Below are 24,440 nucleotides of genomic sequence, written 5' to 3' on the forward strand. Positions count from 1 at the left end.
GTCCACTTTATGACGCTTACCTGTAGGTATAATGAATATCTCCTAAGCATGTACTAGATGACTGGGTATGGATGGAAGTGCCAACAGCACACTACTGGAGGGCTTCATTTTAAAAGGCAAGTCTGTCAAAGTGCTTGTATGCAGTGCATACTAGGATATGACTATAAATAAAAAAGTTTCTCAGACCAGCTGCATTAATCAATGCAGTCCCAACACAAGAACAAGGTACAGTTTTAGCTTTTACACCAATGCAGAGCAGAGGAGCACTAAACAGAAATATGACACGATTACATCTTCATGCACATAGTATTAGCATAGGGGGAATAATAAAATAAAGTTAAAAATGAAATGCCAGTAAAAGGCACACCAATACAGTGCAATTGAAATTTGGACCTGAAACAGACCAGAAGATGCACAGAATCCCTGTGCAATTCACTCTGCAGCCATCCCGGAGCTGTGTGAACCAGCTCCATTGAGAGCCGGTCACAGGCTCCTGACACTCAAATTGGATGCGGGGGAACCTGCAGCCAATTTGCATATGTCTGAACTCAGCCTCCATGTGCTTCCATCTGGGCACAGGTTCACTGCAGAGCACATTTGCCATTTGTTTGTAGCTCTTTTGCATGTGCACTATTCAGCAAAAAATCCAAAGGCCCCCTGCAAACATACTACACTAGGCCGAACAATGAATGCAATCACTTATGAATTTCAATACACAACTCGAAACAAGTCCCAGAACGCTTTATTACAAAAACAATATTTACACAAATATACACAAAATTATATACATAATATGCTATGACTGCAAAAGCATATTAATCTGCACATAAAACAGGTTATTTTTTTAGAAGAACAATGCTATATGCAGTACGATTAAGAACCAGACTTTACTACTTTATAAGCTCCTCCAATGTCTATAATTAAACATCTGGAATGCATGCAATAATGGGCAATTTGTTCCCATGCATGTGTCATGTAGTACTAAGGTAAATGCACTAGAGCCAATTGAAGTGTTAAGCGCTTCAGCTTTATATGTTCCTGACCAGGGATCCCCAACCTTTTTGGCAGATTAGCCACATCCATGTACAATGCAGGTGGATAAGTAGACAGACCTTTTAGTTGCCTTCTGCTGTTATGACCAATGAAGAAACCATGTTTTTCCTGAATTTGTAATGACATGAAAAACTGCAAAAAAGGAGGGACGAATTTAGCACCAATTAAAAAAAGTGATTGTAAACTTCACTTTGTGATTTTTACCTACAGGTAAATTTCTAATAAAGCTTACTTGTAGGTTTATTGAATATCTCCTAAACGTGCACAGTTTATGAGATATTCGCTTGTTTGGCAGCTGGTGACCCTACCATCACATGTGCTCTGAAGGAACAGCATATCTGTGCTGTTCCTTTAGAGCTATGTGCTGTGGCCATGACTCCCAGGAGTGACATCACAGCTTGGCCATTCAAGCAGCTGCAACCTACAAAAACAGAAGGGAGAATGGGTGAAGATGGAAGCCTCTGCAGCCGTGACAGAGCACCATTGGAGGGCTTTGTTTCTAGGCAAGTCTTTCATAATGTGCTAATATGCAATACTAGCAAACTATATTATCCTGCAGGAGGAAATTTTTTTAGAAGTGAACTACCACTTTAAAGCTGTAGTGACTACAAGTATACTTTAGGTGTTTCCTTTGACAAGAACGGATTATCCGTAAACAGTCTAATAAACAAAAATACATCAGTTCTCATAAGTTATGTGCTACCAATTTAGGTGTCAAAGTGAATCAGTGCTTTGGCCATGCAGAGTCCGCCCGCGTGAGTAAAGAAAAGCCATATGTGAGCTTCAGGTTGTTTGAATTGGACATTAAATATGGATACTGGATAAAGTACTGGATATTTCCCTTTACTCCCAGCACTCAAAATGGAGCAGCAGGGAAGAAAGGAAAAGGCAAGTGTGACTAGAATAAGGGCATTGCTTTAAGAAAAGCTACTGCTTTTCCTATGTGTGCAAAGTACAGGTACATGGTATTTGTCATAATGTAACCCCTATCCAATTATCTTCCATAACACTCAGTTTATAATTTCAAGTTGAATGACTGTCACAACCAACATCATGGCAAGGTCTTGGCCATTGGTTGGGGATCAATGTATTGAGCACAATCTTTTAACTTGCAGTGTTTCACTATGCAGGTCTGTATCATAACACACAAATTATGTTATTCACCACTATAAGTTTCAGGTACTCCTATCTGAAAACAGTTGCCGACAGACACTCATTTACCCATGTAAAGTACTCCTGTAAACCTGAAAGTATCTGCCATCCAATTAATGGGTGCACATACCGCAGGCTGGGGAAAAAAAAAAAAAAAAAACAGATTTTAGCAGGTCTAAATGTAGTCAGCTAACACACATCCTGAAGGGTTCACACAATTCAACAGCGATGGAACCTTTTCAAAAAGAATACCACATGGTAACACCAGATATTTGCCTTGGGACAGTTGAATACAACCATAATTTGTCAACACACAGCTGGTTCTTCTCACAATATACATTTAGAAATACTTAGGTTACATTAAAATGGCCAAGAAATGCAAAATTAAAAATAAATAAAGAAAAACCTGTCCGTCCAACTCATGTTCACATTTTTTAGAAAACTGGGCATTTCAAGGGATTGCAAAAAATGCCCAATACCAACCTTCATAAAAGTACAAAAGAGTTAAAAGTGGTGTAAGAGTCCAATGAGTCCCATGTTATGAATAATACTAACACCACAAAATCAGAGTGTAACAGACAAATAGCCAGCATAAAGTGTTCAGTAATGCAGTGCAAAATGAGCAATAAAGTGCCCTCTTACATTGTTCATGAATGCTGGCCATACACACCATTTTAAGCATTTCAGCCACTCCGTATCAGCAGAAATTGGTAGATTGTCTTAGGTGTTCAGTTGTCTCAAATGACCAAAACCTTTTAGGGGTAGGTTGTCTTTGTCCCTATTTGGATATTTCTGTTATCAAAAACTGGTTCAAAGTGGTTGAAAATGCCAGAAAATGTGTGCATAACCAGCATAAAGGGCTTGCTCCCACATCCCACCAGATTATCCTGCATTTTCGCAACACAGGCAAAACACAAGATAAATGCAAAGAGCGGTGTGGCATTTTGGGTTTTGGATGAGCAGTCGCATATGATCCCATTCAAGTCAGTTGAATGGTATCCTTCCCAAATGCAGTGCAGCTCATGGCCATGTACCCTCCTGCAATGCAAGTGGCCAATTGTTTTATAGTGGGATTAAGCCCTGAAGGCCAGTAAGTTTGTGAACAATGCAGAGACAGTTCTATTCCCTTTCAAATTTCTGAGCGCAGTGCAGCGGTCAGCAACCTTATTACCTATTATGTACATTAGTGTAGTCATGTGTAGCATTGTATTGCCTAGACTTCTAGTTCAAAATACAGAGCATTAATTCCCCTGTGCTAGAAAACTAGCAAGGCTGGCTCTTATGAAGAAAAGACTGCTTGGTATAGAGTGAATGTTGATGGACATTTTGTGCTGTATGTATAAACACACAGGGGCACGATTACGCCCATCTTCCACTTGATGCAAAACCGCGACTGAAAGAAAAACCGACTTCAGAGCTCTTGTGCTTTCCCCAGGCCCCAAAGGGGACGACGATGGCTGTGCTGTTGTCTTCCGCCCCATACTGGATAGCCTGAAACACAATGCCATAAATAAAAGATTACCACAAACTGTTAGTTTAATTTCCAAGTACAAGGTTCAGAACAATCCCCTAATCCCAAATAAAAAAAAAAAAAAACACACACGGAACTGAAAGCTTGGGGAGCAATGCAAAATATAAGCTACGTTATTAGACTTAACATTTTGGAAATACAAGCTTTTAAAGAACCAATTACAGTTTTTATGGAAAAATCTGACTATTTAGGTTTAAAAATTAATTTTAAAATTTACTTGTTTAGTTTTGTAGCAAACACTTTAACTTGAGTCAGGGGGTTGTAGTTCCCCTGAACAGAGGGTAGAAAGTTACTGCCCCCCCAAAAGAGACTTCACACTGTTCCCCTACTTCTAAAGCCAGCCCTGGATCAATCGCAGTTTGGCGGCTTCAGCCAAATTTAAATCTATGAGCAGGCTGGTTGATTTCATGATTGCTTTCTGTACAATCAGCCGGTTGGAAATTTGTTTTGCTTCATCAGTGCCACCAGCTATAGCCAACAGTGCTGAGGAGTTTTAAGCGAATCATGCATTTCCTGCCTTATGAGTGCAAGCAACTGTCAGATCTGAAGTGATCTCACACTCTTGTCTCAAGCTCAAGTGTGAAACAAGCAAATGAAAGCTCATTCAAATCTCTCTTCGGTATATCTACAAATTTAGAATGAATTGGGGCAAACACACTCCGATGCTTATACAAGCTCAATCACAACTGGCCCACCTGACATTCAGGCTTGGTTCACATATGCTTGGCCATGGTTTCAGCACGTATTTTCAAAGGTGTCCAGTGTGGTTTTGTTCATGGGTTCAGGTGCAAATTTGTGAATGGGGGGGGGGGGGGGAAGAGTTTGCACCTGGACTGAAAAAAACACACAACTCAGAACGCACTGCAGCCAGCCCACAGTTTGTGAACAGGCTCAGAGAAAGCTGCCAGTTCACATGTCATGTAAATTAGATGCGGTTCAAAATGCATCCAAGTTAGCATATATGTGAACCCAAAATAAAAATGTTTGCACGTAACCTACTCCTGCAAAAATATGCTCCGCCATGCTAAATGTAGAAGGAAAAAGTAATTATACTTAGGGGTTCACTGATATATCAGCTGCCGAAAACAGGCTTCAGGGTTTTCCCAATAGAAAGAAAAAAAAAAGCTGCAGTGCAAAATTTTGTCACCAGCCACATTAAAATTTACAAAGTTTTTGGCCAAGTGCATCCTGAATTTGACACTGGGATTTTTATTTCATTTTGGTGCACCACTAATTTATACAATGATCACAATTGGTAATGTATGAATCTTATCGTTCTTAAAAAGGTAAATTTGTACGTGTTACAAGTGCTAACCAACATTGCTGTATGATGTAAAATAAAATACTAAAAATTTGTGCTGTAAGAATTAGGTTTCTTTAGGTCATTTAAAATGAAGTTGAACTACAGGCAAAACTCTTTTTAGATAGAGTAAGGGAATTTCTAACCCGTCAGTTTTTGCCATCTGTGTCCTATTGAGGAGATTTACCTTCACTTCCTATCTCACAGCCAAAACAGGAAGGGGCAATCCCTGAAAATTAAGGGAATCCCATGGGCACCCCAGATCACCAGAACTAGTGTCCCTATTGGATGATTTCCCGTATATTGTTTTTCTGAGGACATTCAGTATACTCTAAAAGCTAACAAATGTCATCTATTCTGAGAAATGTAACCCACTGTGGACAGGGAATGACAAATTTATCGCTAAATTATTAAAACTGAAGCCACAAATGATTCAAGATGTTTTGTTTACACAACATTGCTTGCAGTCCAATTCGGGTAAATACTTAAATGGTGGAAACCACGCAAATGTGCCAACAAAAAAATTTGGGTGGCTACAGTGTTTTCTTACTGTCCAACAGTATAAGTTCTACATAAATCAAACACCGGGAAAGAGGAAACCGCTCAGGTGAATGGATATCCTAACGATTAAAGAGGGTGCTGGTTAGGTCCGCAATCCCGGGATCTGTACGCAAATTGAAATAGGCAACCGCACTCCAGCTTGAAGGTATGAAACGATAAAATCAGTTTGTTGAAGCTCCAAATAATCCAAACAATCCATAGTGACAAAAATCAGAGACAGGGGACAAACCCAGTTGACGCGTTTCACGAAATTACTTTTGCTTAGTCATAGGGTTATGACTAAGCGAAAGTAATTTCGTGAAACGAGTCAACTGCGTTTGTACCGTCTCTGATTTTGTCACTATGGATTGTTTGGATTATTTGGAGCTTCAATAAATGGATTTTATCGTTTCATACCTTCAAGCTGGAGTGTGGTTGCCTATTTCTATAAGTTCTACATACCTAGACAGGAAGGGACATTCTCAATGTCCAGCCTTGATGAATACTACTACCATACTCCCAATTAGTAGTGACAGGTATAAATGGAAAGATGCGCTTTTCTGAAAGGGGGTTTGTGTGGGATTTTTGCTGTCAGCATTGTGGCCCAAATAGATAGTTTATGGCAAAGGCGGCTAATTTCTACTTATCCAACCATTTCGGCACCCCAAGTCAAGCTATATCATGCAACAATTTTTTTTTTTTAATAGTGACAGTTGAAGTTCCAGCGGTGCTATTCAGGTCAAAGGGTGCCGGTAGTTCTACTATGGCACTTAGCTATTCAAAAAACTCAGGTTAGAAACACTGGCCAGTTTTAGTCACCCTTTACAGGGTTCTACAAGCATGGTAACACATTTGAGCAGCAGCAAAGCAGTGAGGGAGATAGAGGCTTGCACAGAAGTCACTGCACTGCAGGCAGCATGTAGTCAGGTATTATATCCCATAAGGCTATGCAACACTTACCTGTTCAGCAAGGACCTGTGCTGCTTCGGTAGGATCATGGCACTGATTGATTATGTCACAGATTTCTTGGCTGTTAACAATGAAGTTTATGCCATCGGTAGTTAATACTAAAAAGCCATCATCAGCATGATGCAGCTAGAAATAGAAAAAAACACGTTGCTAAAGTCCATTATAAGAAATTTTGTATATTTGCACATTTTTAGTAGTACATCTATGCAAATGAACTGTGTAGGTACACATTAATGTGTACTAATAAAAAGTCAAAATAAAAAAAAACGGCAAAAAAAAAAAAATATCAAAATAAATGAGCGAACCTCAATTTTTTTTTTTTTGTTTGTTTTGTTTTTAAGAATGTCAAAGGGGAAGGAATAAAATAGGATTTTATTCTGATATGGTGATACAGAGTAGAAAAAATATAAAGTTTATTTTTATCCAATTTTTTCATATTTCAATCTGAATATTTTAGTTTTAAAATGGTATAATTAGATGTGAACCACCTTTTGTCTATGTACAATAATATATATAGATTACAGCAGCCAGCAAATCGTATTCGGCAGTAATAAGGCAGCACTTTACAAAATCTACCAGTAGAGGTCAGCATCTTCCCTAAAAACACACACTTTAAAAATGGAAAGGATTTGAATATAAAATCACCATATCACCAATTACAAAGATTCTGAAAGATTTATGTAATTGAGCAAACCGTTCCGTTTACATGATCAGATTAGCATCTATTCAGGGATAAAGACCTGCAAGCTGTGTGTGGCAACACTTCCCGAGTGCACACAGTAAAAAGCCACAAAACAGCAGCATTTTCTAAGTTCCGCAATGCAATTTTTTTTCCTGTGCCCACATGGCAGCACATCTGAGAGCTCTGCCTCTAAAACGCCCCCCAAGTCCAGTGAACACAAAAAAAAAAAAAAAAAAAAAGGGAGCAGTCAAGCCCCCCCTCCCTCAAACCAGGGAAAAGATGCAGCAATGTCCATACCTCTGCCTAAGTGCAGTTATTCATCTTGGTTCAACCTTTCCCAAAATGCAAATCTTTTTGCTTAACATCCACTAAATAAAATAAATGAAGAAAAATTTCTCAGTAGCTCCATCAAACACCCATAGGTGCTGCAATTATATCATTATATATGGTAGAGTTTCCTGCTCCCAAGATGCGGTTCTAGTCCTCAGGCTGCTAAACAGCCTGGGAGAACCTTCTGTGAGTTTTGCTGGGGCTTGCAGGGTTTCCTCACTAGAAACAAAATTTGCCTGTTTGCAAAGTGTCTGTAACAGCTTGTGTTGATAGGGGGACCAGCTTGACTTACTACCTTTTTTCCCCCGTCTCTTTCAGTCCCCTTTAAGTGGTCCGGTTGTCTGCAGTTTGGCTTTTCTTTCTATTCCTTTGGTCCTTATCCCCCAGTTTTTCTCCCGGCTGCCCTTCGTTCACCGTTTACACAAGACCCTCATCTCCTTGGGAATGGGACCAACAGTTTGTACGTTTTCCAGGAGTCCTAAAGTGGTTAAGCCACTATATGATCTTTATTTAAAAAAATAAATAAAGTGTCATGCCTCCTCATCCCCAGAACAGAGCCAATGTCAGAGTGAAAAGTCCTGCAAATGTCTTTAGGGGGCATTTCTTCTAAAGCAGATGGTGAGTAATTCCATATCAGAACTGGCATGAACCCTCCCAAGTCAAAATACTTCCTGGAACTCTTGCCAGGAGTTGCCTCTGGAAGATCAACCAGGCAGTTTCACAATTATTCCCCAGCAGTGAAGGGAGTTGTAAAAAAGGAAGACACTGTTCGTGCCCAGGACAAGCCAACGATGAGGTCTGCAGGTTTCATCAGGGAGGTGGCAATAGATTCAACCTGGTTGAAGTCTTGGGCTGCAGATAAATCCTCAAAACAGAATTGGTGCAAGATACCCTTCGATGGGAAATCTCTCCTTTGTAGTAAATTAGATACAGCCATTTCAAGAGTAATGGGAGGAAAATCTGGCCTGCTTCCCCAGAAAGCAATAGCATTCTAACTTTTTCCCTAAACAAGTTGCATCCCATGAGGGCAAGGGAGTTGGAAGGGAATTCAAGCAACCTGCCTGAGGTCTCAAAACAGAAGACCTTAAAAAACATCCCTTAGAAGCTGACCAAATCCTTTTGATGGTTTAGATGCCCAGACTCAGACAATGGGAGCCAGGTTGGCTCTCTACGTTCTATACCTTTCTGGAGAAAATCAAAATAGTCTCTCCATACAATAATTGAAGCGGTGCAGCCAGGCAGCTGATGCTGTTGCTGGACCTCCAGGACGCATACGTCGTCCTGAGAGCACTGTTCAACACTGCCAATGCCTCAGTGTCTCTTCCACCCCAGAAAATCGATGTCATTATCATTAAGGAGGGAATTCTGGGAGCAACCACCACTTCTGTCAGCTTTCCAATGCCTTAGGTCTGTTGGGCACAATGTCAGCCCATAGACCGATGATCCCATGGGCCCATTAGCAACTGTGTCAGTGTCAGACTAGGTCCTAACATGCAAACATGTGCATCAGTTAACCGGGGGAAATCATAAGCAGCCAGAAGATTAAATAGGTCTTGCTGTGGGAAGCAAACCCTTGATGTGTACACCTCTTTAAAAAAGGCTGCAAAATCCCCAGTTATTACCTGAGAGTTAGAAGGGTCTCTCGCTCCCACACAATGGAGCATTTTGACCACGGGGGGTCTCGAGTCCAGATGCGTTAGATATACTAGAAGTTTGCCCGGTCGCTCCCCGTGCTCAAAGCATTTTTTGCTTACTAAAGAACAGCTTGTGTTTGGCTCTCATACGATAATTGATTAATCATCCTAGTTTGAAGTTTCAACTGCTGCTGCAGAGAAGGTGAACTGACATTGATCTTCCGGGGTAGTTAAACGGGCAAGAGCCTGCTGGTAGGCAACCCTGGAGGACCGCTTAAACCTGGCAATAAATTCCGTAAGCAGTAAACGGGCACGCTTTTTAAACTCCTCCCACACCATCATTGGGGAAGTTGTAACTGCATTCGAAGTAAAGAAAAACCCTCCTATCCATGGTCAAGCGCTCAATGTTCGGGATAATGGTCAACCAAAACGGGTTTAATCTCCAACTTCTGTCTGGGGGGGGGGGCGACACCAAAAGGTGCCAACTTAACCCAGTAGGGTGCATGGTCTGATAGTATACGAGGGCTAAAACCAGAGCACTGCAATTTGGGTAATAGGGAATTCGGGTCCAAATGAAATTAATACGGACATGGTTGAGGGAGAAGATGAGAAACTGGAGTATGCCCGCTTATCAGGATAAAGATGCCTCCAAGAGTCTACCAGCGCAAAACCCCTCATCAGGCGACTGAACCTGGTCTCAGTCTGGTCGCATAGCATCGGGGTCAGGGACCAGCCTATCCAAGTAGGGATTGGCTACCACATTCAAATCTCCCAGCCAAACTGCAGGGATTGATGGGTAGTTATGAATGCAAGCCCCTCACCAAGCACCACGAAACTGTACAGAGAGGCCACATATCAATCTAGCAACAAAAGCGGGTTACCAGCAACTGTAGCACATAAGAGTACATATTTGCCCTGGGGATCCAGCACCACCTCCCAAATCTTGAAGGGGACCGATTTGGCAACGAGGATAGACACTCCTCTAGAGTACGGAGTGTGAGTGACATGATACACCCAGCCAATCCAACCAATCCAAGGGCAACGGATCGCCCTCTGGAGGGAGCCCTTTACATGTGTTTCAGTCAGTACAAGGATATCAGCACGTTGCTCCAAAAAAGATGAGCTGCACGTTTCAGCCCATCACGCATGCCACGCACATTCCACGTCAAAATCTTTAAGGGGGCCATGTATAAAGAGTAAAAGATGTGCTCAAATCGGGTGGCATGGGACCCCCACAGCCAGACAGCACCAACTGCACCCACACATTAGGACAATAATCTGTCAATATATAAAGTAAGTACATCTTAAAACAAGCATTTGTGCAATGAGAAAGCATACGGAATACTTACAGTAAAAATTTAAACCCCCATCCCACCCAGCTCTACACATACCCAGACTCGTGTGAGCATAAAGCCCAATGGGCAGCAGGACCCCAGCTGGGGTACAGTTCTTAAGGAAAAAAGCAGCCGCTTATTGGCATCTAAAGGGGACAAACATCCTCTGAAAAACAAACTGAGTAAGAGGGCACAGTCTTGACCAGAGTTAACATGAATCTACGCAACGAGCCGTATTGGCCCCCCTGGGAGGGGCAAAGTATGATAAAGGCAAGAGGTGGGAGTACAGTAAGTGCAGTGTCAAGAGAGATAGTTATGCAAAAAAAAAGCAAAAATAGGCAAAGTATCCACAGGAAAAGCCAGTGTGTCCATCCTCTAGTTCTCCCCATCACTCACACTTCTAAATATGTTACCAAGTGTAAATCAAATATAGAGTAAAGTCAGTAAAACAAAAGAAAATGGAGGGGGAAAAAAAAATAAATAAAAAAAAAATCATTTATCTAGCCGGTCCAACCATGTGATGTACGCCTCAGGCTCCTCAAAGAAATGAACCCGATTTTCACCCGTGACGAGCAGGAAACAGCATAGAATACTTCAGGATGCAGATCCACAGACGCCGTTTAACTTCAGTAAATCTGCCACGCCACTGTCGCTGGGTTTCCGCATAGAAGTCAGGAAACCCCATAATATTGTGGTTGTGCAGGGGGATATAGCCCTTTTCTCTCGTTAGACAGAGAATGGCATTTCGATCCTTAAAGTTGAGAAACTTGGCAATAAACACTCAGTGTGCACGATCCACCACAAAAGCCTGTGAGAAGGCAGCTCACCCATAGGTCGAGATAAGCAATTCCTCCTGAAAGGTTGCAGGACAACTACCCTCCGAGTCCTCCGGCAGACCAACAAAGTGCAAGTTATTGCGCCAGATACGATTTTCCAGGTCATCCTGTTACTGCTGTAGCTGTGTGATGTGGCGGCTGGCTCGGTCAGGGGGGAGGAAAGACAGGATGCCAGACAGTGTCGGGTCACAGGAAGTCATATCGGGTGCAGTATCTCGGCAGAGGCGTATCGGGATATTAGAAAGGATGAAACCTCTGAGAGCTCGGCTCAGACAGATCCTATCTCATGCAACTTCAGGCCACGGTGCTAGGCCAGGCAAGGGTGGAGAGCTGTACAGTCACACGGCTCGGTCCGCGCTGCAGGCGGCCGAGCCATCCATTCTTCTACCTGTTTAAGAAAAGCTGTCCGTATTTCATCTTATGTAAGTGCACCCTTATTTTTTAATAAAAGTTGTAAAAGGTTTATGCACTATTGGCTGCTTTCTTTTTTTCCTATGCCGGATTGTGTGACCTGCTGCCAAGCCCCTTTCATCTGTGGGAGCTCTATGCTAGTGTCCAAGGAGGGTGTACATGCTTGTAGTCAGTTTTGGTTTCCAGCCCTGGATGTGAGGAATATCTATCCCTTGAGAGGCAGGAAGCCTTGCAGCCAGTGTGGTGATTATCAGCACCTGGTCGGGTTATCACGGCATTACTACTTCCTCTAAGCCAAGTGTGATGTGAGATCTGGTAAGCAGCTTTCCAATTGTTTGAGCACAGAGGGATCGCATGCAGCACCTTGAGGGACCACATTCACCTTCTTTTTTAAGTTTGAATTCTTTGATCTTGTTTCACATTGATTGCATGCTTATATGGACTAGAATTTTTGGACTGTCACTTTATTCATTTATTTTCATTTGGCACCTTGCAGATTGTTTTTTTTTCTCTCATGTTAATTTGTTTGATTACACCAGGGTGTTAGTGTTAGTGATCACAATGCATATGTTCTGAACATTGTTGCACTAGCACTTTCACCAATTTCATTTATTACTGATGGAATGATTATTTTAATTTTTGATTGTTATAATTAGCGCACCTTCACTTTTATACCACAATTTAGATTCTCAAGATTCAGGGATTTCAGGTGCTGCTTTTTTATCACAGGTTTAGCAAATCTATTTTTTCTTATCAACTTCAGGCCACACCCCAGTGTCAGACTAGGTCAGTTTGTGATCAAACTGGATCCCAACGAGAAAAGGTTGGGGAGCTCATTGCAGAGAAGAAGGATCCAGGGAGGTAGAAGTCTCCAGCCAAGGGAATGGTCTCAAATGTCCTACAGATTCAGGTGGCATTTTCAGCTTGAACATCCTCGCAGTATAAAAATCAACAGGAACCAGTCTCATTGAAAATGGACAACAAAGCAGCAGTCACTTACATCCAACACCAAGGAGGTATGTGCAGTACACTTCTGCTGGAGTTGAAGCCCATAATAAAATACAAAGGGGGTTCTTCACTGTGAGAGCATTAAGGATGTGGAATTCTCTTCCGCAAACAGTCGTATCAGCAGGGAGCATTGATAGTTTCAAAAAACTATTAGATGGGCACCTTAAAGACCACAACATAGAGGGGTATACAATGTACAGTTAGCAGCAAACACACACACACACATCATAGGTTGAACTGGATGGACTGATTTCTTTTTTTCAACCTCACTATGTAACTAAGGTCATGAGTGGAACACAACCTGGCAGACAGAGCAGTATACCTCCTGGGCAAGTTGAACATACAGGCGGATCAAAATTTCCCAGTTTCCCAAACCACAAGTGGTCCCATGCTCCCAGATATCTGAAGGAATTTTGATGCCAAGGGTCATGGGAGTCTCTGATGCCGAGGGTCATGGGAGTCCGAATTATTGCCAACAGTGTTATCGGCCTTTCCATATGTCAGATGCCTTGGCCTTCCCTAACTTTGAAAAGGATCAGACTGGCATTTTACATGAACTGGGTATCTGCAGGACTGCAAGTACCTTTCTGCCACTGCTCCATTTAGATTGAAGAGACTTATCTCAAGCGGGAAAAAACGAATAAGCGGAAAGATGCCCCTGCCAGAATTCTGGGGGGCTGGATATTCCACAGAGAATATAGAGCAAGGACCCTTCCTTCAGTGGGGAGGAGACTGTGCACTACTAGGGCAGTTGCAGCTTCCTAGGTGGCCCACTCAAGAGTTTCAATGGAAACCACCTGTAAGGCAGCCTCATGGTCGCTGCAGCATACTTTTGAGGCATTACAGGGTTACCCAGGTGCCCTGTCGATGGTGGACATTGGTAGACAAACGATTCATGCATCTGTCCTATTCTAAACATTTTTTGCACATTATCCAACCCATTAGCTAGTTCTTTATCACAGGTATGCTACCACCAGGGAAACAGAAAATCTCTCACATACACACACTTCCAACTAGGGCTGAACGATAGTCGATATGATATCGACTATCGTTCTGCGGCCGTAGGCGATATTCATATCGCCGAGGTCACGATATTTGCATAGGCAGGGGGAAGGGACTCGGAGGAGGACTCAGACTTCCGTGTTAGGCAGGGAGAAGTCGGGACACTTCAGCGGTGAGCATACACTGACTCACTCGTGCACTGCAGCCCGCCCCACACGTCCAATGAGTCTCACTCTCCACCCTAGTTCTCAATGGCACATTCAGGGAGCCAATCACGCCGTGATTGGCTGCACAGCTAACCAATCACACGTGCCTGCACACCTGATTGGTTCCGCTGTGCCGCTCCTCACGGCGTGATTGGCTCCCTGAATGTGCCATTGAGAAAACTAGGGCAGAGAGTGAGACTCACTGAACGTGTGGGGCGGGCTGCAGTGCACGAGTGAGTCAGTGTATGCTCACCGCTGAAGTGTCCCGACTTCTCCCTGCCTAACACAGAAGTCTGAGTCCTCCTGTCCTCCTCCGAGTCCCTTCCCCCTGCCTATGCAAATATCTGAAAGACTGTGTCACTGAATAATCTGATCGATTCCACAGTCCACACAGTCACTGAGTAATTGATTTTACTATGTTAACCCTGACCTGCCCAGTGCCCTGTATCTGCAATTAAATTTACAAGGCTGCCTGCATGCTTCATGATTTCCATTCCCAGCATCCTTCCCAATCCCTAGTGTCAGTAACATTAACCCTATGGTATGCTGCAGTGTGCACTGAATCCCATTCCCTACAGTAACATATTAACCCTGTATGGTCAGAAAGGCTGGATTGACGGGTCCCTCAATAGCGCAATATATATAGTTGAAAAAAAAAAAATATCGCAATATATTTTTTTTCCAATATCGTGCAGGCCTACTTCCAACCGTCAGTATGTAGCTTATTACAAAGAATGCAGGAGACCTTGGCTAGTTTTTATGCTTTGCACTGGTCCTAAGGCAGTGGTTTGCGGGGTGGAAAACACACAAACACATACAGGCACTGAAGAAATTTAGTCAATCCTGGCCTTAGTCCAGTGCTATGCACAAAAAAAAAAAAAAAAAGCCGTCGCTGATAAACCTCTATACATTAGCAGATAAGGCTGGTTATTCTGAAAGTATGTTTTTTTTTTTTAAACACACTTGTACAGTAAACGGCTCTGACAATAGGTTTATTACTTGACCTTTAAAGAGGAAGTAAACCCTCCTCTGCAACTTTTACCTATAAGTAAGCCTATGATAAGGCTTACCTATAGGTACTGTAAATATCTCCTAAACATGTACCGTTTAGGAAATATTTACCTTACATGCAGCCAGTGACGTCACTGGCGCATGTGCTCTGAAGGAACGGCCACTGGTGCCGTTTCTTCAGAGCCCCGTGCGGTGACCGTTGGCTCCCGCGCGCGGGAGTAACGTCACCGCGGCTCCGGCCAATCAGATGGCCGGATGCCGCAATCCCGGAAGACAGGCGACTGGACATATCGCCAGTCATTCAGGTAAGCGGCGGCACGGCAGGGGCTCGTTCTAAAGTATTTCATAATGAGCTAGTATGCGGTGCATACTAGCTTAATATGTGTTTCTCTTTCAGGTTGCAAAAAAAAAAAAAAAAAATTGTATGGGTTTACAACCTCTTTAAAGTGGCAAGGTCAAAAGGCAGTGATTAGCTCCTGCAGGGAAATGTAAATAGAACACTAAAATGCAGTCACTTTGGAGCCACTTCAACCTGGAATTTGACAGCTATAAATTACTGTTCCATTCTTTTTAATGCTGAGCTGTTTTGTATCACATGCTCAGTGCACATTCTAAGAATTGAGAGTTTACAGAGTAGGGAAATTTATGGTTCTTATGTAGCGGCATCAATTTATGCTGTGCTTAAAACTACTACAAGTGGAGAAATGCTGGGCAAGACAACATAGGCCAAGTTTCTCACCTTAACTCTTTTAGTTTCAGGCTCTGCTATTACTCCCGTTGACTTGAGATCCAAATCTCCGATGCTTCTGGTCATTGCAAGTCTGCCATTCACGTGTGGTTGTCCCAAGCTATTCCAAGCAACAAAGCCACCACATTCTCTAATCCTGTGAAGAAAAAAAACACGACTTTACAACATATCCTCCTAACAGCATTTTGCTTATTTGTAAACATAAAAAGCCTTAAATACATGTAACACTTCAAATTAGGTGGGAGATTTGGAGCGGTCAAATCTGCCAGTCTTTATGGAAGAGCATGAATATACAGTACACTGAAGTGCATTTGTTCAATGTTTCAAGGCCAATTTTCCAAAACACTTCCATTGCATAGCTTAAATAAAAGCTCCCAAAGGGTCCTTACGGTCCATGCACACTGGGATAAACACAAAAAAGCCAGTTCCCTTGGAAGGGAAAAGAGAAAAATAATACCGAAATCGAAATTTGGCGGGTTCAGCACGGACCGAATTCATTTCGATTCATGTATGGGCAGGCTGATTATACAGAAGTCTATCAGTAGACAGACTTCTGTATAATCAGCCTGTACTAATTACCCCCACTCAATCAGAACTGATAGCTATAGCTGGAAGCACTAATCATTGTATTCTAGAAGTTCCCCCCTCTGTCAGAATACAAAACCTCACAGTGAGGAGGATTTTCCCAGTCACCTTTAAAATGTGTGGATGGAGGAATTAGGTTTTTTTCAAGTCAACCCATTAAGGGGAAAAAAAAAAAAAGGAGGGGAGTAAGAAATAATCATATGGACTGCCTTACACAGGGGAGCTGGAGCAGCCAAATCACATGACTAACCCAGACCAGATTAAAAATAGTAAGCAGTAGCACAGATATTTTTGTACAGGCTATGCAGGATACATAGGAGGAGGGGCGATTAAACGTTTTTAAACATTTACTACCCACTTTAAGGACAGTTTTGCTTTTCTGCACCTATCGCCCTTTTCCAACTCATGTGTAATATTTATCTGTGATCAGCAGGTTCTTGGTCTTACAGTGGTTAAGCTACTGATAAAAATCATCCCATCCCCTCCGTAATATAGCAATAAGGGTCACTTTACCTGGGTTATATAAAAAAATTGCAGATTTGTACCTATATCTGAATGGCTCCCGGCGCTCAGCTGACTCCTTGGCTTTCTCCTCTGCCTGGCTGACAGCTTCAGTGGGTGGGGCAGAGCACTGACAGAAAGAGCCGAGCTGTCTCGTGATCGCCAGGAGCCACTCTGATATAGGTAGCGATCTGCATATTTTTTATATAACAGACACAGGGTTCCTAATTGTTATATTATAGAGGGGATGGGATGCTATTAGAGAGAGCAGCAGGAGGGGTGGGCACTGACCCAAGCAGACAGGCGGGGAGAGAGAAGACGACGACTGAGAGGAAAGAGCAGGGCTGTGGCATGTAAACTGACCAGTGTCAGGGCTCCGCAGCCATGATATACCATGGTCAGTTTACAGCGGGTAAAAACTGGCAGAGTCAGCCAGGTTTTTAGGTGATACAGGGGGCCAAATGACAGCACAAGCACTGTTCTGTATAACATGCTTTAAGGGAACAGAATCTGTTTTTTGTAAAAACGTATTACTTCTGTAACTTACCACTAGACTTTACTCTGATTTTGTGCCATAGACTTCTACATAGAGCTGTCAATTAAAATTCCATACACACTGCAAGAGAAGTTTTTTGCTTAGTGCTTAAAGAAGAACCGTTAATCAGGCCTAGTTTAAAAGGCTGCTGACTGGCTCAGGTGATTTCGGTTTAATGGAAAGAATGAGTTCTGCCTGGCTAATAAGTTTATTACATTTGATAAGCACAGGAGAGACCTAGATCTAAATCTTGAAAATCTATGTATTTCAGCTGCTTCACTACTCCAATTTATCCATTTAAGTCAGGATACTGTATCCAAGTTAATGCCTGATTAAAAATTACCCTTTAATAAATGAATTACTCTGCAAGGGTATAATTTCAATGAACTTTTGGTAGTGTTGTCTCAAGATGTGCTATAAAAAATGTTTGTATTTAGAATAAGAGCAAAAGAATTTTTTTTTTTTTTTTTTTAAGAGTACTGCCCTTACATTGAGATCACCGTAACATAGGAAAATGAATACTATACCTTTGTTTTTCCTCCTTTCTCTCCGGTGTGTGATCAATTGTGAGCTTCAGTGGTTTTCCCTTCCGACACAACAATGCTCGGCTATCACCAACACTGGCCACAACTAGCTCAATGCCATCACGCAATAAAGCCACTGTTGCAGTGGTCCCACAGTTCGAGAGAGTTGCTAAAATACCATAAACCGAAGCATTATTACAACAGCAAAAATTGGATGGTACATTAAAAAGCACAATGCCAATAATAAATCATGATTATTTTGAATTCCTAGCTCTATGCGTTAGTAGAAAATGTACAAATCAGCATGCTGAAACATGGCACAATACATGCATCATAAAGACCAAATCTGGTTCATGTAATTCATTATAGAGGAAGTGGCCCAGTGACACCAGCGTGCATGGTCAATCCCAATGCCATAAGAAGAAACATTGTAACCCATCCCAGCTTCCCTTTTTATAATTGTACTGCCAGTGTGTATTTTAGCCCATAGGGTCTGAAAACAATGGAGAGACATCAAGCCAGCAATAGGGCACAATTCGAAGGGCCTTACTACAAATTAAATGATGTTGCCATGCTTGCCAAAAGGTTCATGGTTTTGGCGAGAGGAGGATTAGAATACCTGTCAGGTTTTATTGCTGTTAGAGGCACTGTTGAAGGGCTTCTTTCCTGTCCTGGTGAAAAAAAATAAAAAAAGCTCTCACTAGGACAGGAAGGTAGAGAAAATCTAGCATCTAAACTGGTCCCTTTCACACATAGGACGGTTCATTTCATCAGTTCAGTCATGTGTTTCATCAGATTCGTTTTGACGGAGAGAAAAATGGGGCTATCATTAGTTAAAAAATAAATAAAAACGGATGTCGAAGGAAGCGGATGAAAAAAAAAAAAAAAAAAAAAAAAAAAACGGATGTAAATGCACGTTCATCCATTTTTCCATAGGAATGCATTAATGTCCGTTTTTCATCGTGCACGGATGGATGAAAAATGGACGAATGGTCCGTATGTGTGAAAGGGGTCTTAAGCTTCTGTCTACCTGTTGCAGATTTTCCCCTCACAAATTGGAAAAATCTAAGAACCTCGTTTAGCATTAAAATCTGGCAGGGGCTTCAACCCCTCCCCATTCTGTCTAAAAACAAATTGTTTAGGGTATAGATACTTTAAATCCTTATTGAAGCCTATTTTTGTTACTGAAATGAAGTCAGGCTGCACAAAATCGTAAAAAACATGGTGGTTTTATTTATTTTTAATGTAAAATTGTGCTACAGCTAGGGTAGATTTGCCCTATGCTGAAAGTATGCTCGAGAGCCAGACTGCTTCCTAACACAGCTCACAGGTCTGCAGTGGTCTGACACCTTATGCACAGTGCTCCAATCAACAGCACTACTCAGGAAGCACGAGCACTGTGTAGAAGGCATGTTGGAGTCCAGGGGAACTTGACTTCTGAGCTCCGTGTTAAGCAGAGGTTTGGATCTCCAGTGTACCTCTTCCAGCACAGGGCAATTTAACCCTAGCTGCCACACACAAGTACAACAAAAAGTAAAAAAAAAAAAAAAAAAAAAAAAACACATTTGTTACGATTTATGCAGCCTGATTAATTTACAGTACCAAACACAGACCCTTTGTTAAATTACAAAATGGCTGGTTGATTGTATAGTGATAGAATAAAATGTGTAGCGTTTACATAGATTTTTCTTTAAGGGTATTAGGCAAGGTACCCACTGCTGCGATCACAGACACCGCATGTGATGTACACCACAATGCCGTGCACATCACATGCGATGCAAATTCAGCCAAACTGTGGCTGAAATTGAATGGCATTTGCACCAAAATGGTGCAGGACCCTTTTTGGTGCACACTGAAATCAGATTGAATGGGTGTTCACACCCATGCGATCTGATTCCTGTACCATTTCATAGATCGCGTTGTGAACCGATTTGGGGGTGTCATTAACTTTGAAACACCCAGCGATTGTTATTGTGTAATATGTTATTGTGAACCAGTGTGCGATTCAGGTGGGATGCGGAAACCCGCACTGGAATCGCAGAGTTTCCCGCATTGCACCAGTGTAAAATCGGGTCTTAAAATGGATGTAAACCTCATTCATGAAATTTGACTTGGGCACATCTGTAGTGGTTTCTTATCTCTCTTCAAAGCCCTAACTTTGCTCCGTTATTAGCATGATAACTTCTGACAGTGTTCTCCAAAAACTGAGCTAAAACCAGGCTGAATTTTGTGTCAGAGTGGGTGCTATAAATAGATTAGCAGAGAGCTGGTCTACTCACAGCACGATTCTGCCTATGTGTAAAGGGTGTGTATGCGAGCCTTTCCTCCAATCAGGTGTCTTACAGTATATAGCCAAACTTCCCTCCCACTGGTGAATCAGGAAGAGAAAATTCTAACAGGACGTGCACTTTCTTTCTAGAAAGCTGAAGACAGCAGATATAAAAGTAAAACTTATGTAGGGAGATTCCTTTCATCTCTGTATCATCTGAGGCTGTTCATGTCACTGGGTATATGTGAGGTTTAACATCCACTTTAAAGTGAATATGAAACCAAATCCCAATTTAATGCACAAAAGCATGGCTTAGTTAAAGTGTGGACAGACCTGTCTCACAAAATTAGCACACTTCATCTTTGCTGCTCATAGCATTTTTAGAAGGAAAGGTCAGTAATGGCATCCTTTATGTTGCTAATTTTAACAGCCCCCCCCCCCTCCCCAAAGTCAAACCAAGGCATACGTTTATAACAGATTGTCTTCGCCATACAGAATCTGAGCGGTGACAATGACTATGTACTGTGCCATGTCATAATGAGATTATAGATGGCTAATGATTTAAACATTGTTGCTTTACTACTATATGATTTTGCCATTATACATTAAAGCAGGTGGTATTACTGTTATGTGCAGCCAAACAATCCGTCAAAGTTTGTAACTGCACAAAAGGGAAATTCCAAACTCATTGTAAAATACAACATACAGAAAGCCACAACAGTTCTCAGCTTCTTATAATATTTCCTTAGAGTTAATTTGTGCAACTATTTCAACAATTAAGACTGAAAAAAATATGGGGATTTTTGACTTACCGTAAAATCTATTTCTCTGATGTTCATTGACACAGCTCCTGATTATTCTTCACCATTAGGTTATTCTGCCCCCCAAAAGAGTAGGGCACTAGACCAAAAAAAAAAAAAAAAGAGCTTTGACTATGCCTATTGGCAGTCCCAGGGGGTATACACCCACTCCGCTATAGGCACTTAAGTTTATTACAAGCAGGTGTCAGCAGAAAGCCAACTCCAGAGGGGTGGGTGCTGTGTCCGCCAATGAACATCACTAAGTCTAAAATCCCATTTTCTCTTTTGTTCATTGACAGTCACAGCTCCTGATTCTTAACCATTGGGATGTTCCTAAGCAGTGTTAAACATGAGGGGTGGGAATACATCAGAAAAAAATTCCCAAGGCTAACCATAGCCAACCAGGTAACAGCTCTACCATAAACTGGAGCTAACCTGAAAAAACAATACACCCTCATAGAGAACCAGGTCCCCTAAACAGCAGTCAGCAAAACCTTGTGGCCAAAAGAAGCACCTGCAGATGCCAACACATCCACTTTATAAAAACTTTGTGGAAGTGTGCACTGACTACCAGGTGGCCACCTTGCAAACATGCGTCACTGACGCATGATGACGGAAAGCCCAGGAGGCACTAGGCGCCCTAATAGTGTGTGCTTTGACAGGGAAAAGGAGGAACCTGACCCTAATGGAATAGGCCTGAAACATCTGGAAATAGTTGCAGAGGAAGCAGACAACCCTTTGAGGTCTGTCCGTGAGCACAATAGAGAGTCTGACTTCCTAAAGACACCCTAATTGCCTGGACCACATCCAAGGCGTGCAAGGCAGTTTCCTTCAGATGCTTAGGCCTAGGACACAGGGAAGGCAACACAATGTCTTCAGTCAAATGAAAGTCAGAGACCACCTTAGAAAGGAATGACGGACGGGCAAAGCACCTTACCCTTGTGAATCACCATAAAAAGGTGGACAGGATAATGCTGCCAGTTCCCACACCCTACGAGGTGAAAGCCACCAAAAAAGACCACCTTCTGGGACAGCAATAGCAGGGAAAGCTCCCAAATATTTTCAAAGGGATGCTTCTGTAGAACTGAAAGCACCAAATTAAGATCCCAGGGCAGCAACGGAGCCCGCACTGAAGGGCCCAAATATCAGACACCTGGAAGAAAAGGTATGCAACAGGGAGTGTGGCCAAAAGGTCGTTGGAAAAAACCGCCAAAGCAGATACCTGGCCCTTGATGGTACTCAAGGCCAATTGCTGTTCAACCCCCCATTGAAGGTTACGATCCAATCCACTGAGGAGCGTGGATGAACCACCAAGAGACTCACTATGCAATGTACATCTTCCATGTACAATGTTAGATCCTTCTAGAATTAGATTTCCTAGCTTTCAACAGCATAGGAATCACTGACTCAACAAACCTCTATCCTTCAGCACCTGGGGTTCAACAGCCAAGCAGTCAAAGCCAGCAACTATAAAGCAGGATGGAAGATTGGTCCTTGAGACAGAAAATCCTCCCTGCAAGGAAGTCCATAGAGCATTGGTGACCAGCTGTACCAGATCGGCCTACCAAGACCAGCAAGGCCAGTCTGGAGCCACTAGAATGACTGGAATCTATTCTGCCTCGAGTTTGAGAGGATAGGAACAAGTCGGCAGCCCACCTTAGAAAGCTGGCTACTTAACGAGCCGCCAGGACATTTCTTGTGCCCCCTTGGTGATTGACAGACCACGGCCTTGTCAGAATTAATTCCTACCGGACATCCCCAAGACGAATTGTCCAATGAGCCAGACAAGTCCGATCGCATGGAGTTCCAGTACATTAATCGGCAGTCCGGTGTCTGCTAGAGTCCAGACCCCCCCCCCCCGAGCAGATCTGTGCTGAGGACGGCTCCCCACCCGGACAGGCTGGCATTCATGGTGACAACCGCCCAGTACAGGGGGGGGGAGATGGATTTTCTGTTGAAGCACCAGAGAACAAAGCCACCTCTAGAGACTGTGGATCCTTGTCCCATTTCACCAGAATCTCTTTTGCAGAGATCTTGTGTGGAACTGTGCAAACAGACCGCCTCAAAACCCCTGAAAAAGCTACAAAGTTGGGACCGAAACAATCAACCCTTAAAGTATTAAAGTAACAAGTCTTGCACTGCCCCAAAGAGACCCTTGTAAGCGATTTGGGGACAAGTGCAGGTTGGAAGGGAAGACTCTTTCCGGAGGATAAGACTAAACTCGATCTTGTAGCCTGACCAAATAACTTTGTGATCCCATTGCTGTACCAGGGGAGGTCCATGGATTCGGAAACCAGTGAAGACGTCCCCCACCCCAGATACGGGTGAGGGCGCCCCTTCATGCAGAGGCAGCTTTGTCAGCAGTGGAAGAGCCTGCTTGTGGCTTGCCAGACCAGGTCCTCTTGGAACCTCCAGTTGAGACCCTGAGTTTTGATCCCTTTTCTTGATACCCTGAGGAACAAAAAAAAAACTCATGACCTGAGGAGAGTGGCCCCGTCTAAAATGCAGGGCTCCTTGCCCTTGGTAGTCAGCAGAAGAGTACTCTTCCCCACTGTGAGACCCTTAATGTCATCCAAGGAAGCTCCAAACAGGTGATCTCCTACAAGGGGGAGATTAAATAAGGCCTTCTTAGAAATTTGGTCCACAGACCAGCATTTCAGCCAGATAATCCGCCGAAGGACCACTGCTGATACAGACAGCCTAGAAATCAAACGAGCTGCATCCAAAGAAGCATCAAACTGTAGCCCCTGGATCAGCTGACCTGCCAGCTCCGCCAGACAGGGGGAAGCCGTTTGTCCTCCAGGTCCCAGAGTAAAATTTTAGCACACTCGAGCGTCAGAGTTTGCGACAACAGGGCAATAGTAAATACCGGCCTAAGTTCTGAACCAGTCACAGCGAATATATGGCAGGCCAGAGCCTCCGCCCTCCTATCAGCTGGATCTGTAAAGGCTGGGGACTTACACTTGAATAAAAAGGTAGCTTTATTACGCCTCGAAATCGACGAGTCCCACTACAGATGGGACCGTCCACCTTTTAAGCAGTTAAGCCTCATAAGGATATTGCAAGGCAAAAACACTTAGGAATCACTGCGTTTGACAACCCCACTGTTTTGTGACGATTATGTCGAAGTAAGCAGAAAGGGGAACACCCTCGCTGCTTTGGAGGGCCTGTGGGTGCCGAAATGGACTGACGCCGCAGCATCAGCCGCAACCTCCCATTTATTTAAATTTCACGCACTGACAAACAGTGCATCCACCAGCGCCTTTTTATGCGCGGCTAGAGGAGCAGATCTGAGCACTCGGGGTGTGTGGAAACAGACCCAGCAGGGTGACTCGCGTTCGCCGAAACAATTTCAGGATCTGTTGTAAAAATCAGGGGAGGGCCGCCAACTGCGATCCCGCAAAGGGGATGCCAACCAAGGGCCCACCAATGGACCACCTACTTGACCCCTCCAAAGAGGATCGCATAATAGGAATTAG

The 24,440-nt window shown here is 43.0% G+C and overlaps 1 protein-coding gene across 1 annotated transcript in view; it reads right to left on the reverse strand.

Annotated features, from left to right (window-relative positions):
- Positions 1 to 2,986: 2,986 nt before the first annotated feature.
- Positions 2,987 to 24,440, reverse strand: part of PPM1K (protein phosphatase, Mg2+/Mn2+ dependent 1K) — a 29,710-nt gene continuing 8,256 nt past the window's right edge. The window contains exons 3-6 of the mRNA XM_082245405.1: positions 17,896 to 18,061; positions 15,739 to 15,883; positions 6,537 to 6,671; positions 2,987 to 3,696 (exon numbers count right to left, since the gene is read on the reverse strand). Of these exons, the coding sequence (XP_082101531.1) occupies positions 3,565 to 3,696; positions 6,537 to 6,671; positions 15,739 to 15,883; positions 17,896 to 18,061 (578 nt within the window). The 3' untranslated portion in view covers positions 2,987 to 3,564. The remainder of the gene's footprint in view (positions 3,697 to 6,536; positions 6,672 to 15,738; positions 15,884 to 17,895; positions 18,062 to 24,440) is intronic.

This window comes from Pelophylax lessonae (genome assembly GCF_965119305.1).
Source record: "Pelophylax lessonae genome assembly, chromosome: 1".
Classification (NCBI taxonomy): Eukaryota; Metazoa; Chordata; class Amphibia; order Anura; family Ranidae; genus Pelophylax; species Pelophylax lessonae.